The sequence below is a fragment of the Microcaecilia unicolor genome, chromosome 12 (genome assembly GCF_901765095.1).
Source record: "Microcaecilia unicolor chromosome 12, aMicUni1.1, whole genome shotgun sequence".
NCBI classification, from domain to species: domain Eukaryota; kingdom Metazoa; phylum Chordata; class Amphibia; order Gymnophiona; family Siphonopidae; genus Microcaecilia; species Microcaecilia unicolor.
The window spans coordinates 20,142,145-20,160,121 of NC_044042.1; the positions used below are offsets into that span (position 1 = coordinate 20,142,145).

Genomic DNA, 17,977 nt, shown 5'->3' on the forward strand with positions numbered 1-17,977 from the left:
TCTGACGAGGAGTCTGAGGGTCTTCCGTCTGATCCCACTCCCTCTCCTGAGAGACAGCTTTCTCCTCCCGAGAGTCTGTCTTTTGCCTCCTTTGTCCGGGAGATGTCTACGGCCATCCCCTTCCCGGTGGTTGTGGAGGACGAGCCCAGGGCTGAAATGTTTGAGCTCCTGGACTATCCTTCTCCACCTAAGGAAGCGTCCACTGTTCCCTTGCACCATGTCCTGAAGAAGACATTGCTTGCGAACTGGACCAAGCCATTAACTAATCCCCACATTCCCAAGAAGATCGAGTCCCAGTACCGGATCCATGGGGACCCAGAGCTGATGCGCACTCAGTTGCCTCATGACTCTGGAGTTGTGGATTTGGCCCTAAAGAAGGCTAAGAGTTCTAGGGAACATGCTTCGGCGCCCCCGGGCAAGGACGCTAGAACCTTAGACTCCTTTGGGAGGAAGGCCTACCATTCCTCTATGCTCGTGTCCAAGATCCAGTCTTACCAGCTCTACACGAGCATACACATGCGGAATAATGTGCGGCAGTTGGCGGGCTTGGTTGATGCTCTTCCCCCTGAGCAAGCCAAGCCTTTTCAGGAGGTGGTCAGGCAGCTGAAGGCGTGCAGAAAATTCCTGGCCAGAGGAGTTTATGACACTTTTGATGTTGCGTCCAGGGCCGCTGCTCAAGGTGTGGTGATGCGCAGGCTCTCATGGCTGCGTGCCGCCGACCTGGAGAATAGAATCCAGCAGCGGATTGCGGACTCGCCTTGCCGTGCGGATAACATTTTTGGCGAAAAAGTCGAGCAGGTGGTAGAGTCTCTCCACCAGCGGGACACCGCATTCGACAAGTTCGCCCGCCGGCAGCCTTCAGCTTCTACCTCTACAGGTAGACGATTTTTCGGGGGAAGGAAGACTGTTCCCTATACTTCTGGCAAGCGTAGGTACAATCCTCCTTCCCGACAGCCTGCGGCCCAGGCTAAGCCCCAGCGCGCTCGCTCTCGTCAGCAGCGTGCGAATCAGCAAGGCCCCGCGGCTCCCCAGCAAAAGCAAGGGGCGAGCTTTTGACTGGCTCCAGCAGAGCATAGCCGACATCCAAGTGTCAGTGCCGGGCGACCTGCCTGTCGGAGGGAGGTTGAAAAGCTTTTCACCAAAGGTGGCCTCTCATAACCTCCGATCAGTGGGTTCTCCAAATAGTCCGGCAAGGATACACCCTCAATTTGGCCTCACAACCTCCAAATTGTCCACCGGGAGCTCAGTCCTACAGCTTCCAGCACAAGCAGGTACTTGCAGAGGAACTCTCCGCCCTTCTCAGCGCCAATGCGGTCGAGCCCGTGCCATCCGGGCAAGAAGGGCTGGGGTTCTATTCCAGGTACTTCCTTGTGGAAAAGAAAACAGGGGGGATGCGTCCCATCCTAGACCTAAGGGCCCTGAACAAATATCTCGTAAAAGAAAAGTTCAGGATGCTTTCCCTGGGCACCCTTCTCCCCATGATTCAGCAAAACGATTGGCTATGCTCTCTGGACTTGAAGGATGCCTACACACACATCCCGATACTGCCAGCTCACAGACAGTATCTGCGATTTCAGCTGGGCGCACGCCACTTCCAGTACTGTGTGCTACCCTTTGGGCTCGCCTCTGCGCCCAGGGTGTTCACAAAGTGCCTAGCTGTGGTAGCAGCGGCGCTTCGCAGGCTGGGGGTGCACGTGTTCCCATATCTCGACGATTGGCTGGTGAAGAACACATCCGAGGCAGGAGCCCTGCAGTCCATGCAGATGACTATTCGCCTCCTGGAGCTACTGGGGTTTGTGATAAATTACCCAAAGTCCCATCTTCTCCCAGTGCAGAAACTCGAATTCATCGGAGCCCTGCTGGATTCTCGGACGGCTCGCGCCTATCTCCCAGAGGCGAGGGCCAACAACTTGTTGTCCCTCGTCTCGCGGGTGCGAGCGTCCCAGCAGATCACAGCTCGGCAGATGTTGAGATTGCTGGGCCACATGGCTTCCACAGTTCATGTGACTCCCATGGCCCGCCTTCACATGAGATCTGCTCAATGGACCCTAGCCTCCCAGTGGTATCAGGCCGCCGGGGGTCTAGAGGACGTGATCCACCTGTCCACGAGTTTTCTCGAATCCCTGTATTGGTGGACGATTTGCTCCAATTTGACTCTGGGACGTCCCTTCCAAATTCCTCAGCCTCAAAAAGTGCTGACCACGGATGCGTCTCTCCTGGGATGGGGAGCTCATGTCGATGGGCTTCACACCCAAGGAAGGTGGTCCCTCCAAGAAAGCGATCTACAGATCAATCTTCTGGAGTTGCGAGCGATCTGGAACGCTCTGAAGGCTTTCAGAGATCGGCTGTCCCACCAAATTATCCAAATTCAGACAGACAATCAGGTTGCCATGTACTATGTCAACAAGCAGGGGGGCACCGGATCTCGCCCCCTGTGTCAGGAAGCCGTCAGCATGTGGCTCTGGGCTCGCCGTCAAGGCATGGTGCTCCAAGCCACATATCTGGCAGGCGTAAACAACAGTCTGGCCGACAGGTTGAGCAGGATTATGCAACCTCACGAGTGGTCGCTCAATTCCCGTGTGGTGCGACAGATCTTCCAGGCGTGGGGCACCCCCCTGGTGGATCTCTTCGCATCTCAAGTGAACCACAAGGTCCCTCAGTTCTGTTCCAGGCTTCAGGCCCACGGCAGACTGGCGTCGGATGCCTTCCTCCTGGATTGGGGGGAAGGTCTGCTGTATGCTTATCCTCCCATTCCTCTGGTGGGGAAGACTTTGTTGAAACTCAAGCAAGACCGAGGCACCATGATTCTGATTGCTCCCTTTTGGCCGCGTCAGATCTGGTTCCCTCTTCTTCTGGAGTTATCCTCCGAAGAACCCTGGAGATTGGAGTGTTTTCCGACCCTCATCACGCAGGACGAAGGGGCTCTTCTGCATCCCAACCTCCAGTCCCTGGCTCTCACGGCCTGGATGTTGAGGGCGTAGACTTTGCCTCTTTGGGTCTGCCAGAGGGGGTCTCCCGCATCTTGCTTGCTTCCAGGAAAGACTCCACTAAGAGAAGTTACTTCTTTCATTGGAGGAGGTTTGCCGTCTGGTGTGACAGCAAGGCCCTAGATCCTCGCTCTTGTCCTACACAGACCCTGCTTGAATACCTTCTCCACTTGTCTGAGTCTGGTCTGAAGACCAACTCCGTAAGGGTTCACCTTAGTGCAATCAGTGCATACCATTACCAAGTGGAAGGTAAGCCGATCTCAGGACAGCCTTTAGTTGTTCGCTTCATGAGAGGTTTGCTTTTGTCAAAGCCCCCTGTCAAGCCTCCTACAGTGTCATGGGATCTCAATGTCGTTCTCACCCAGCTGATGAAACCTCCTTTCGAGCCACTGAATTCCTGCCATCCGAAGTACTTGACCTGGAAGGTCATTTTCTTGGTGGCAGTTACCTCGGCTCGTAGAGTCAGTGAGCTTCAGGCCCTGGTAGCCCAGGCCCCTTACACCAAATTTCATCACAACAGAGTAGTCCTCCGCACTCACCCTAAGTTTCTGCCAAAGGTTGTGTCGGAGTTCCATCTGAACCAGTCAATTGTCTTGCCAACATTCTTTCCCCGTCCTCATTCCTGCCCTGCTGAACGTCAGCTGCACACATTGGACTGCAAGAGAGCATTGGCCTTCTATCTGGAGCGGACACAGCCCCACAGACAGTCCGCCCAATTGTTTGTTTCTTTTGATCCCAACAAGAGGGGAGTGGCTGTAGGGAAACGCACCATATCCAATTGGCTAGCAGATTGCATTTCCTTCACTTACGCCCAGGCTGGGCTGGCTCTTGAGGGTCATGTCACGGCTCATAATGTTAGAGCCATGGCAGCGTCGGTAGCCCACTTGAAGTCAGCCACCATGGAGGAAATTTGCAAAGCTGCGACGTGGTCATCTGTCCACACATTCACATCTCATTACTGCCTGCAGCAGGATACCCGACGTGACAGTCGGTTCGGGCAGTCAGTTCTTCAGAACCTGTTTGGGCTTTAGGATCCAACTCCACCCCCCGAGGGCCCTGTTTGTTCTGTTCCAGGCTACACTCTCAGTTAGTTGGTAAATTTTTTAGGTCAATCTCAGTTATGTCCTCGCCGTTGCGAGGCCCAATTGACCAATGTTGTTGTTTTGAGTGAGCCTGGGGGCTAGGGATACCCCATCAGTGAGAACAAGCAGCCTGCTTGTCCTCGGAGAAAGCGAATGCTACATACCTGTAGAAGGTATTCTCCGAGGACAGCAGGCTGATTGTTCTCACAAACCCGCCCGCCTCCCCTTTGGAGTTGTGTCTTCCCTTGAAGTGTATTGTCTTGCTACATACTGGACTGGCCGGCTCGAGCCGGTTTCGGGCGGGAAGACGGCCGCGCATGCGCGGTGCGCGCGGGCGCGCGAGGGCTAGCAAAGGACTTTGCTAGTGAAGTTTCCGATTGGAGGGGCTGCCGTGGACGTCACCCATCAGTGAGAACAATCAGCCTGCTGTCCTCGGAGAATACCTTCTACAGGTATGTAGCATTCGCTTATCCCAATACCGTAAAGGCGAATGCCAATTCCTGTAGGGGTAAGCAAATATAGATTGAAATAGGGGTAAAGTTAGGGTATAAGATACAATAAGGGTCAACGATAATAAGGAATATATAATGTCCAATACGATCTAAGGTTATGTTGTGTTGCAGAGTTGAAGCATTTAAGTAGGGTCATTGGGATAGGCCTTGCAAAACAGGTAAGTCTTTAATGATCTCCTGAAGTTAAGATTGTCGTAAATCGTTTTCATTGGAGCACTGTGGAACACAGCTCGTGCTTATCTCCCTGAGGCGAGGGCAGACAACCTCCTGTCCCTAGTGTCCTTGGTTCGAGCGTCTCAACAGATCACAGCTTGGCAGATGTTGAGACTTCTGGGGCACATGGCCTCCACAGTTCACGTGACTCCCATGGCACACCTACACATGAGATCAGTTTAATGGACCCTAGCTTCCCAGTGGTTTCAAACTGCGGGGAGTCTAGAGGATGTGATCCAACTGTCCACCGACTTTTGAAATTCCTTGCAGTGGTGGATGATTCGATCCAGTTTGATATTGGGATGTCCATTCCAAATTCCTCAGCCACGAAAAGTGCTGATGGATGCATCCCTCCTGGGGTGGGGAGCTCACATAGATGGGCTTCACACTCAACCTTGGTCCTTTCAGGAAAAGGTCTTCAGATCAATCTCCTGGAATTGCGAGCGATCTGGAACGCTCTAAAGGCTTTCAGAGACCGACTGTCCAACCAAGTCATATTGATTCAGACAGACAATCAGGTTGCCATGTATTATACCAACAAGCAGGGGGGCACTGGATCTCGCCCTCTGTGTCAGGAAGCTGTCCATATGTGGCTTTGGGCTCGCCGTCACGGCATGTTTCTTCAAGCCACTTATCTGGCAGGCGTAAACAGCAGTCTGGCCGACAGACTGAGCAGACTGAGCAAGGTAATGCAACCTCACAAGTGGTTTTCTGAACATGGACGTAGTCCGCAAGATCTTCTGAGCGTGGGGCACCCCCTCGGTAGATATTTTTGCCACTCTGATCAATCACAAGGTCCCTCAGTTCTGTTCCTGGCTTCAGGCCCACGACAGACTAGCGTAAGATGCCTTTCTCCCGCATTGGGGAACAGGCCTTCTGTATGCGTATCCTCCCATACCTCTAATAGGGAAGTCTTTGCTGAACCTCAAACAAGACTGCGGAACCATGATTCTGATAGCTCCCTTCCTGACTGCGTCAGATTTGGTTCCCTCGTCTTCTGGAGTTGTCCTCTGAGGAATCGTGGAGATTGTAATGTTTTCCATCACTCAGAATAAGGGGTCACTTCTACATCCCAACCTTCAGTCCCTGGCTCTCATGGCCTGGATGTTGAGAGCTTAGAATTTGCCTCCTTGGGTCTTTCAGAGGGTGTCTCTCAAGTCTTGCTTCCAGAAAAGATTCCACCAAGAGGTGTTACTCTTTCAAATGGAGGAGGTTTGCCATCTGGTGTGACAGCAAGGCCCTAGATCCTCTTTCTTGTCCTACAGAGACCCTGCTTGACTACCTTCTACACTTGTCAGAGTCTGGTCTGAAGACCAACTCCGTAAGAATTTACCTTAGTGTCATTACTGCTTATCGCCGTGTAGAAGGTAAGCCTATTACTGGACAGTCTTTAGTTGTTCACTTTGAGAGGTTTGCTTTTGTCAAAGCCCCCTGTCAGACCTCCACCAGTGTCATGGGATCTCAATGTCGTTCTTACCCAGCTGATGAAAGCTCCTTTTGAGCCACTGAATTCCTGCTATCTGAAGTACTTGACCTGGAAGGTTGTTTTCTTGGTGGCTGTTACTTCAGCTCGTACAGTCAGTGAGCTTCAGGCCTTGGTAGTGCATGCACCTTATATCAAGTTCCATCACAACAGAGTAGTCCTCCGCACGCATCCTAAGTTCTTGCCAAAGGTGGTGTCGGAGTTCCATCTGAACCAGTCAATTGTCTTGCCAACCTTTTTTTTCCCCGTCCTCATACCCTCCCTGGCGAAAACAGTTTCCACATCTTGGACTGCAAGAGAGCATTGGCCTTTTACGTGGAGCGGACAAAGCCCTTCAGACAGTCCGCCCATACCTGTAGCAGGTATTCTTCTAGGACACAGGCTGATTGTTCTCACAAACCCGCCCTCCTCCCCTTTGGAGTTGTTGTTTATTTGCTTTTTGATTAAACTGAGCGGGAACGCTCACGCGACGGATGGAAAGTCGTCCGTGCATGCGTGGTTCACGCACCAGAAGACTCTGGCAATACTTTTTAAATTTTGCTGTAGAAAAATTTGCCGTTTCCTGGGCCGCCGTGGACTCCGACCCACATATAAGAACAATCAGCCTGCTGTCCAAAGAATACCTGCTACAGGTATGTATCTTCGCTTTTTTGTAAATTGTATTGGGCCCATTTTTGGGGATATAGCAGTAAATAGGAGCCATATTGATATAGGTGACACCTGCAGGCTTAAGGGCTACAGTGGTATACAGTTGGGTACAGTATATATTTTTTTGTTATTCCTGGAGGGCTCACTATACAATATAAGGGGGTTATGGTGAGATGTGTACTTGGGACTTTGTATGTGAAGTCCACTGCAATGCCCCCTAGGCTACCTTACTGCTCTGCTGGGATGTCTGGGTGGCTGTTCTACTAAGAATCCTGGCCCACAGACATCCCTGTAGCTTATTTTTGTTTTTCCCTAGGAACTTTTTTTTTCCCCCGAAAATGGTACCGAAAAGATAGACACTGAGCACAAAAACATCTAGAACACAGCCATTTTTGAAACGGGCATTTTTCTGGTTTGAAAACCACTATTTTTGCCACTCTGTTTTTGGACATTTTCAGCAAAACTTCCTAAATTGGACTTGGTCATATCAAAAATGCCCTCCACGCCTGCTTTTCTTGAACTTTGAGTATGATTCCCTTGGAGCAATGTCTCAAAATAAATTTTGTGCAGACCATGATGGTAAGGAACCTCTTTAAATCAGGGCATATGGCATATGATCCCAGTCTCTCACATTTACTGCTGACGTTTACTGTAGTACTTCATGCCAAAGAGCTTCCTTCTGAAGTTCTTAGGATGTAATATATAGTCATCAAGGTGTGCATTGAAGTTGCTTTTAATAGGACCTGTGGCATCCAATACAGGGGTATTTTCTGCCACCTTTTTTTTTGGGTTCTTACTGCTTGCTTGGTATTTTGAGGATCATCTCTTCACTTTTTATATGGGGTTAAATGATGCTGATTGCGTGGACTTGACTGACAGGTTGAAAGTAGCTTGTTTGTGTATGGATTGGGAATAGGAGTGAGCATATCCAGAGGTGGTGGCTTATTAATACGGAGAATCATGGAATACTTCTCATCCTTTATCTGCTTATTTTCTGTTTATCACCATACCTCAGTCATTACCTATTACTGATTTTCTGTGTGCTTATTTTTTTTGCAGGTGTTGCAAGGTCTAGATTATTTGCATTCAAAGTGCCAGATAATCCACACAGATATAAAGCCAGAAAACATCCTCCTATGTGTGAATGAGCAATATGTGCGTAGGCTTGCTGCTGAAGCCACTGAATGGCAGCGTTCTGGAGCTCCCCCACCATCTGGTTCTGCAGGTGAACTATAAACATTGTTTTTATTGAAGTTTGTATTTTACATACACATCAGTACAAGACCAGGTGGGCAGCAACAAACAGACTGATCCCACCCTATATATCAAAAACCAATAAAGATCAATACCATTTCCCTTCCAAGCCGAACCCTCCTCAAACAATATAGAGGAATAGCAAATAATAAAATCATCAGATAAACAGTTCCCTGGTGGGTAAGTCCTCATGTGAACATATCCAGTCTACCCACCAGGTAAATAATTGTAGGATGTAACCGTGCCCCCCCCCCCCCCCAAAAAAAAAAAAAAAAAAAAAGACCCAGAACAGCTCCTTGGAATGAGTTGCTTAAGTTGAGTGACTAATGACGGTACAGCGATAGGAATGGGAACAGAGGACAAAAAATATAAGAAAAGGCTATCCATTGCTACTCAAACATCCACAGTTTGCTACAAGGACCCGACTCATGTCCCTTACCCCTGAACATGTCTCTCTCTTTTTTTTTTTTCATAGATTTTAATCGCCCTCAGAACTCAGCCAGTCAGATTCCAAGAGACCCTCCGATTATCTCGCATTGTTCATTTTTGCTTCTAAAATAAACGAGCCACCTCTTTCAGGGATCCCTCCTCAGGTGCCAGTGTGGTAGCAAACCAAGGAGACAGGTCTGCTCATCATTGGCCCAGTTTTCCCCTGTCCACGTAAAGACCCTCTCCTAGACCAGAGTCCAATACTGATGTACCAATTGCTATAAACATTGGGAACAGGGACTCCACACATTGGGTCACATATGAGAAGAAGGGGAACGTTTACCCTTTTCAGATCTACAGGATGCGTATGGACTCGCTGGAACACAGAGATTTCATTATTGGCAACTTCTAGACTTCATCCTTCGTATGGCTAAAGGGGAGCTTGGATTAGAGGAAACACACTTGAAACGAGCCTTGAGGAGAGGGGAATTATAGGGGTTGTGTTACCCATCTCTGTCAATTCCTCTTATTCTCTGCTAACCCTATAGCATATCCCACTAATAAATGGGAGCTTGACCTGGGTATCTCCCTGGAGCCTAGCCAATGGGGAATTGTAATTATTTATTAAAGGTTGTGATAGCTAGTAGCTTGGTGGAAAATAGCTATAAAATGCTGTATGGCTGGTACTAATACCCCGCAGTGTCTTTATCGAATGTTTAAATATGGTACAGGACATTGCTGGTGACATTGTGGGATGCCTGCTGTCATGTATTGTGTCTGGTGGTCTTGCTGTCTAGTTCAGTCTTTTTGGACTGTTGCTTTTCGAACACATCAAATACCAGTTATTTATCCCTATAAAGCAGAGCATTGTCTGTTGCATGTTAAACTGGAAAAAATCTGGTGTACCTGCCATGGATATGGTTCTCTGCAACTTAGACCACATTCATCAGAATATTAAACTCACTGCTATCAAGAATGGTACTCTGGTTAATTTTCATAAAATTTGGGACATCTACCATACTTTGCGATCTTCAGATGTGCCGGGACCTGCACATTCCTTTTGATATCCATCTCTGATTTGGTTTCTTTGGTTGTACTTGCTTTGGCTTTGCTATAATGTTACTTGTTGGATTAGTCTTAAGAATATGGAGGCAGGAGTGATAGGAAACAGCTGTGAGTTCAGTCAGCAAAACTGCATCGATTTTAAAGTCCTAGAGTGTGTACTGGGAAACAGTGGATCCAAATTGCTCAGTACAAGTTTCACAGCGCAAGGAGGATGTATATCTTGATCTATGCAGTAAACGTTTCTTCAGCAATTCTTTCAAGCGGGAGAACTTTCTAGTTTGCTAATTCTGTATTTTCAGTAATAGTCTTTCAATTTCATCATCAATATCAACTTCCTCTCCCTATTCTTTCCTGTATCTTGTATCGATTGATTTAATCAGGTGTTTAACCAGTGGATGAACAGAACACAGTAACATGCTGTTCTCCATTACAATTGTTGTGGCTTCTTCAAAAGCCTGTAAGACCTCGAGTTTGTGGACCAGATAAGTCGTGTTCTGCAGGTGCAGCTTTCTTTGTAATTTTATTGTTGCTGCTTAAACTAATAGGTTGCTGCAATTCATCTGTACTTAATTCAAGTACTGTTCCAATGTGTTTTCATATCACCAGTCTGTTTCTTCATTGGCATTTCTAGAAGCAGTTTTGAAACTTTCGGTGAGTATAGTACTGTGATGGAAAGCGCTGATGATACCGAGGAATTTATTAACGATGTGGATTGCTGGATGAGACAGCAGCCCATCTTTCACACACAACCTGAGTTACGAAGTAGCAACGGCGAGTGGTTCAGATCCTTTTTGAATATTTGGCTTTTTTCATTGATAACAGCGTTATCAGTAACAACTAGAAAAACTTTGGCTTCCATTTCTTATTTTCAACAGCATCTGCTGTATTGTCACTTGTATGTCTCTCTGGCATGTACTGCGTATCCAGCTCAATGTTTATCACATGAAAGTCCTCATCTATGCCATATGCTGTAATATAAGCAACCATGGTTCTGCTGGTCCAGGTGTCTGTGATAATGCTTATGTATCTCAGACTTTGAAGCTGACTCAAAATGTAGGTGGACATCTTGACATATTTAGCTTCATTCTATCTAAAGTTTGATGTGATGGCATGGCATAACATTTGTTGGGAGCTTGAGAGTAGGCCAAAAAGCCTTCATCTGTAACAGTGCTAAATGGATGCATATCTTTAAGAAATAAAATACATAAGGGCAATGTCAATTTTTTTTAATCTGTTGGAGTGGCTTGCGGAAAAATGATGAATCCAGGGCTTGAGAAGATGCTGCTGATGCTTTAGGCTTTGTGGCTACAGAGATGTCAGACAATGGCTTTCTTAGAAGTATCTTCAGCTTGCAGGTAAACAAATTTTGCTGTGTCATGTTTCAACGTGCTGCCAAAGATTACTGTGCCACTTCTATGTTGAACTTTAACAACTGAACTGAGTTTCTCCACTCAGTTTAGTTGTTCAGTCTTGTCATCTAACTGTTCAAATATAGACCATATAAGCGACCGCTGGCCTACCAACCGCACTAAACTTGATTTCTTCTCTTTTCTCTGTCAAATCCTTTGGCTGCTAAATCGAGGCGGCTTTTTAAATTTTGGATAATGCCTTAAAACAAAAACAAATCAAGTATCAGATACTGAAACCATTTTAAGAACGTAAGAATAGCCATACTGGGTCAGACCAATGGTCCATCTAGTTTAGTATCCGGCTTTCAACAGTGGCCAATCCAGGTCACATGTACCTGGCAGAAACCCAGTTAGTCATAGCAATATCTCATGCTACCAGTCCCAGGGCAAACAGTGTCTTCCTCTGTGTCCATCTCCGTAACATTATGATAGTGTCCCAAACCTGGTCCTGGAGGCACCCCAGCCAGGCAGGTTTTTAGGATATCCACAATGAATATTCATGAGATTTGCATGCAGTGGAAGCAGTTCATGCAAATCTCTTATGAGTTCCAAAGCTTAACTATTCTTTGAGTGAAAAAATATTTCTCCGAGGACAAGCAGGCTGCTTGTTCTCACGACTGGGTGACGTCCGCGGCAGCCCCCACCAACCGGAAAAAAGCTTCGCGGGAACGGTCGGCACGCAGGGCACGCCCACCGCGCATGCGCGGCCGTCTTCCCGCCCGTGCGCGACCGCTCCCGCCAGTTCCTTTTTTTCCGCGCCTGGAGAGAGTCGTGCCTGTGCCGCTCTCTCTGTTTCAGCCCCGGAAAAACCGTCGCGTTTACGCGAACCTCTTTTAATTTCTTTATATTTAATTAACTGCCGCGCGCTCCACTTTTCTTTCTTTAAAAAAAAAAAAAAAAAAGGAGCACGCGCTCCCATTTTCCCTCGCTTCCAGCGGGGACGTTGCATTGCGGCCTGGTGGCCGCACGGTCGTTTTTCATTTTCGAGGTGTGATTTCCGCCACCATCGACGACTTTGATTTCGCCGACGCGATTTTTGCGTCGATGTCCTCGAAGGTCCCGAGTGGATTTAAAAAGTGTGGTCGGTGCGGCCAGCCCATCTCGCAGACCGACACCCACGCTTGGTGCCTCCAGTGCCTCGGGCCGGAGCACAATTTCAAGTCGTGTCCCCTGTGTCTCGGTCTCCGGAAACGGACTCAGGTTGCGAGGCAAGTTCAACGGGACCGTATTTTTGGAACTTGCGCCGGCCCCTCGACGTCGACCTCGACGGCATCGGTATCGACGCCCGGTCCTTCGGTACCGGTATCGATGCCCGAGACATCGGCACCGATGGCATCGACCCAGGAGAACAGGTCCCGTCGGCCCGCCGGTCCTCCGGTGAGGGTAGAGGTGAGAGGCCGCGTGGGCAGTCGGCCCCGGTCACTCCCTCAGCCCATGGCCCACGGGACCGAACCCTGTCTGACCCGGTTCCTCGAGACCGAGGGGGATCGTCATCCTCCTCCTCCATGCCTCCCGGTGACGGGCATCGGAAGAAGGATAAGAAGCGCCGTCACCGGTCGCCCTCGATGCACATCGGAGAGGAGTCGACGCCGAAGCGTCTCCATCGAGAGGAGAGATCCCCGTCGGTGATAGAGGTGCCGACGCAACAGGGTCCCGGCACCTCGGTGCAGTCTCCTGGCTCCCACCAGATTCGGGCACCGACACCCCTACCGGCCCCACCGCCTTTCTCGGCAGCGGGCCTGGACGAGTGCCTCAGAGCCATCCTTCCGGGGATCCTGGAAGGGCTGATGCGCCAGGCTGTGCCGGCGCCGGGGGTGCTTGCGCCCTCGGCGCCGATGACTGTGGCGCCGGCGAGCTCTAGCCCGGCGCCGGGGCCGTCGACACCGCCGCCGCTTGCGGTGCCGGTCTCGACCGCCACGCAGGTGGAGTCCCCGTCGACGTCGATGGAGGGAGCTCCGTCCCCGCCGGCGCGGGAGTCCACCGCTCGACGACACCGAGACCCTGGTGCCTCGACGTCGAGCCGGGCCCGGTTCAGGACTCAGCTACATGAGCTTATGTCCGACACCGAGGATGAGGACTCGTGGGGGAAGAGGAGGACCCTAGATATTTCTCCTCAGAGGAGTCTACGGGCCTTCCCTCGGACCCCACGCCTTCACCGGAGAGGAAACTCTCACCTCCCGAGAGTCTCTCCTTTGCCTCCTTTGTGCGGGATATGTCTATTACCATTCCCTTTCCCGTGGTCTCTGTGGAAGAGCCGAGGGCCGAGATGCTCGAGGTCCTCGACTATCCATCACCACCTAGAGAGTCCTCCACGGTGCCGCTGCACAATGTCCTTAAGGAGACGCTGCTTCGGAACTGGGTGCGACCATTAACTAACCCCACCATTCCCAAGAAAGCAGAGTCCCAGTACAGGATCCACTCTGACCCAGAGCTAATGCAGCCACAATTGCCCCATGACTCGGCGGTCGTGGATTCTGCTCTCAAGAGGGCACGGAGTTCGAGGGATACCGCCTCGGCGCCCCCGGGGCGGGAGTCTCGCACTCTGGACTCGTTTGGGAGGAAGGCCTACCAATCCTCCATGCTCGTGACCCGCATCCAGTCATACCTGCTCTATATGAGCATTCACATGCGGACCAATGTGCAACAACTGGCGGACCTGGTCGAGAAGCTCCCGCCGGAGCAGTCCAGGCCTTATCAGGAGGTGGTCAGGCAGCTGAAGGCGTGCAGAAAGTTCCTGTCCAGGGGTATATATGACACCTGTGACGTGGCATCTCGTGCTGCGGCCCAAGGGATAGTGATGCGCAGGCTCTCATGGCTGCGTGCCTCTGACCTGGACAACCGCACCCAGCAGAGACTGGCCGACGTCCCTTGCCGGGGGGATAACATTTTTGGTGAGAAGGTCGAGCAGATGGTGGACCAACTGCATCAGCGGGAAACCGCTCTCGACAAGCTCTCCCACCGGACGCCTTCAGCACCCACCTCCACAGGTGGACGTTTTTCCCGGGCCCGGCAGGCTGCACCCTATTCTTTCGCGAAGCGTAGGTACAACCAGCCGGCCCGAAGGCCTCGTCAGGCACAGGGACAGCCCCAGCGCGCTCGTTCTCGTCAACAACGTGCGCCTAAGCAGCCCCCTGCGCCTCCACAGCAAAAGCCGGGGACGGGCTTTTGACTGGATCCACGGGAACATAGCCGCCCTACAAGTGTCCGTACCGGACGATCTGCCGGTCGGAGGGAGGTTAAAATTTTTTCACCAAAGGTGGCCTCTCGTAACCTCCGACCAGTGGGTTCTCCAAATAGTGCGGTGCGGATACGCCCTGAATTTGGCCTCCCTGCCTCCAAATTGTCCTCCGGGAGCTCAGTCTTTCAGCTCCCATCACAAGCAGGTACTTGCAGAGGAACTCTCCGCCCTTCTCAGCGCCAATGCGGTCGAGCCCGTACCACCCGGGCAGGAAGGGCAGGGATTCTATTCCAGGTACTTCCTTGTGGAAAAGAAAACAGGGGGGATGCGTCCCATCCTAGACCTGAGAGGCCTGAACAAATTCCTGGTCAAAGAAAAGTTCAGGATGCTTTCCTTGGGCACCCTTCTGCCAATGATTCAGAAAAACGATTGGCTATGTTCCCTGGATTTGAAGGACGCATACACTCACATCCCGATACTGCCAGCTCACAGACAGTATCTCAGATTCCGCCTGGGCGCACGGCACTTTCAGTATTGTGTGCTGCCCTTTGGGCTCGCCTCTGCCCCACGAGTGTTTACAAAGTGCCTCGTGGTGGTGGCGGCGTATCTACGCAAGCTGGGAGTGCACGTGTTCCCATATCTCGACGATTGGCTGGTCAAGAGCACCTCGGAGGCAGGAGCCCTCCGGTCCATGCAGTGCACTATTCAACTTCTGGAGCTGCTGGGGTTTGTGATAAATTACCCAAAGTCCCATCTCCAGCCAACTCAGTCTCTGGAATTCATAGGAGCGCTGCTGAATACCCAGACGGCTCAGGCCTACCTTCCCGAAGCGAGGGCCACCAATCTCTTGGCCCTGGCTTCGCAGACCAGAGCGTCTCAGCAGATCACAGCTCGGCAGATGTTGAGACTTCTGGGTCATATGGCCTCCACAGTTCATGTGACTCCCATGGCTCGTCTTCACATGAGATCTGCTCAATGGACCCTAGCTTCCCAGTGGTTTCAAGCCACCGGGAATCTAGAAGATGTCATCCGCCTCTCCACCAGTTGCCGCACTTCACTGCTCTGGTGGACCATCCGGACCAATTTGACCCTGGGACGTCCATTCCAAATTCCGCAGCCACGAAAGTGCTGACGACGGATGCATCTCGCCTGGGGTGGGGAGCTCATGTCGATGGGCTTCACACCCAGGGTCTGTGGTCCCTCCAGGAAAAGGATCTGCAGATCAACCTCCTGGAGCTCCGAGCGATCTGGAACGCACTGAAGGCTTTCAGAGATCGGCTGTCCTACCAAATTATCCAAATTCGGACAGACAATCAGGTTGCAATGTATTACGTCAACAAGCAGGGGGCACCGGATCTCGCCCCCTGTGTCAGGAAGCCGTCGGGATGTGGCGTTGGGCGTGCCGGTTTGGCATGCTCCTCCAAGCCACGTACCTGGCAGGCGTAAACAACAGTCTGGCCGACAGACTGAGCAGAGTCATGCAACCGCACGAGTGGTCGCTCCATTCCAGAGTGGTACGCAAGATCTTCCGAGAGTGGGGCACCCCCTCGGTGGATCTTTTCGCCTCTCAGACCAACCACAAGCTGCCTCTGTTCTGTTCCAGACTTCAGACACACGGCAGGCTAGCGTCAGATGCCTTTCTCCTTCATTGGGGGACCGGCCTCCTGTATGCTTATCCTCCCATACCTTTGGTGGGGAAGACCTTACTGAAGCTCAAGCAAGACCACGGCACCATGATTCTGATAGCGCCCTTTTGGGCCCGTCAGATCTGGTTCCCTCTTCTTCTGGAGTTGTCCTCAGAAGAACCGTGGAGATTGGAGTGTTTTCCGACTCTCATTTCGCAGAACGACGGAGCGTTGCTGCACCCCAACCTTCAATCCCTGGCTCTCACGGCCTGGATGTTGAGGGCGTAGACTTCGCTGCGTTGGGTCTGTCGGAGGGTGTCTCCCGGGTCCTGCTTGCCTCTAGGAAGGATTCCACTAAAAAGAGTTACTTTTTCAAGTGGAGGAGGTTTGTCGTTTGGTGTGAGAGCAAGGCCCTAGAACCTCGTTCTTGCCCTGCACAGAACCTGCTTGAATACCTTCTGCACTTATCAGAGTCTGGCCTCAAGACCAACTCAGTAAGGAATCACCTTAGTGCGATTAGTGCTTACCATTATCGTGTGGAGGGTAAAGCCATCTCTGGAGAGCCTTTAGTCGTTCGATTCATGCGAGGCTTGCTTTTGTCAAAGCCCCCTATCAAGCCTCCTACAGTGTCATGGGATCTCAACGTCGTCCTCACCCAGCTGATGAAACCTCCTTTTGAGCCGCTGAATTCCTGCCATCTGAAGTACTTGACCTGGAAGGTCATTTTCTTGGTGGCAGTTACTTCAGCTCGTAGGGTCAGTGAGCTTCAAGCCCTGGTAGCTCATGCTCCGTATACCAAATTTCATCACAACAGAGTAGTGCTCCGCACCCACCCAAAGTTCCTGCCGAAGGTGGTGTCGGAGTTCCATCTTAACCAGTCAATTGTCTTGCCAACATTCTTCCCCAGGCCGCATACCCGCCCTGCTGAACGTCAGTTGCACACATTGGACTGCAAGAGAGCATTGGCCTTCTACTTGGAGCGGACACAGCCCCACAGACAGTCCGCCCAATTGTTTGTTTCTTTCGATCCTAACAGGCTAGGGGTCGCTGTCGGGAAACGCACCATCTCCAATTGGCTAGCAGATTGCATTTCCTTCACTTACGCCCAGGCTGGGCTGGCTCTTGAGGGTCATGTCACGGCTCATAGTGTTAGAGCCATGGCAGCGTCGGTGGCCCACTTGAAGTCAGCCACTATTGAAGAGATTTGCAAGGCTGCGACGTGGTCATCTGTCCACACATTCACATCACATTACTGCCTCCAGCAGGATACCCGACGCGACAGTCGGTTCGGGCAGTCGGTGCTGCAGAATCTGTTTGGGGTGTAAATCCAACTCCACCCTCCAGGACCCGAATTTATTCTGGTCAGGCTGCACTCTCAGTTAGTTGTTCTTCGTAGGTCAATTTCTGTTATGCCCTCGCCGTTGCGAGGTTCAATTGACCTGGGTTCTTGTTTTGAGTGAGCCTGAGAGCTAGGGATACCCCAGTCGTGAGAACAAGCAGCCTGCTTGTCCTCGGAGAAAGTGAATGATACATACCTGTAGCAGGTGTTCTCCGAGGACAGCAGGCTGATTGTTCTCACCTACCCTCCCTCCTCCCCTTTGGAGTTGTGTGTTTCATCTTTTGCTAGTCATTCAACTGGCGGGAGCGGTCGCGCACGGGCGGGAAGACGGCCGCGCATGCGCGGTGGGCGTGCCCTGCGTGCCGACCGTCCCACGAAGCTTTTTTCCGGTTGGTGGGGGCTGCCGCGGACGTCACCCAGTCGTGAGAACAATCAGCCTGCTGTCCTCGGAGAACACCTGCTACAGGTATGTATCATTCACTTTCCTCCTATTTGTATGAAAGTTATTTCCATGTAATTTCATTGTGTCCCCTGGTCTTTGTACTTTTTGATAGTGAAAAATCGATTCACTTCTACCTGTTCTGCACCACTCAGGATTTTGTAGACTTCAATCATATCCCCCCTCAACTGTCTTTCTGTGCTGAAGAGCCCTAATTTCTTTAACCTTTCCTCATATGGTAGGAGTTCCATCCCCCTTTTATCATTTTGGTTGCTATTCTTTGAATCTTTTCTAACTTTGCTATATCTTTTTGA

The 17,977-nt window shown here is 50.9% G+C and overlaps 1 protein-coding gene across 1 annotated transcript in view; it reads left to right on the top strand.

Annotated features, from left to right (window-relative positions):
* The window catches only part of SRPK1 (SRSF protein kinase 1), a 155,072-nt gene that overhangs the window by 68,994 nt on the left and 68,101 nt on the right, over positions 1-17,977 (top strand). Inside the window, exon 8 of the mRNA XM_030220616.1 lies at positions 7,985-8,150. Coding sequence (XP_030076476.1) covers positions 7,985-8,150 — 166 coding nt within the window. The remainder of the gene's footprint in view (positions 1-7,984; positions 8,151-17,977) is intronic.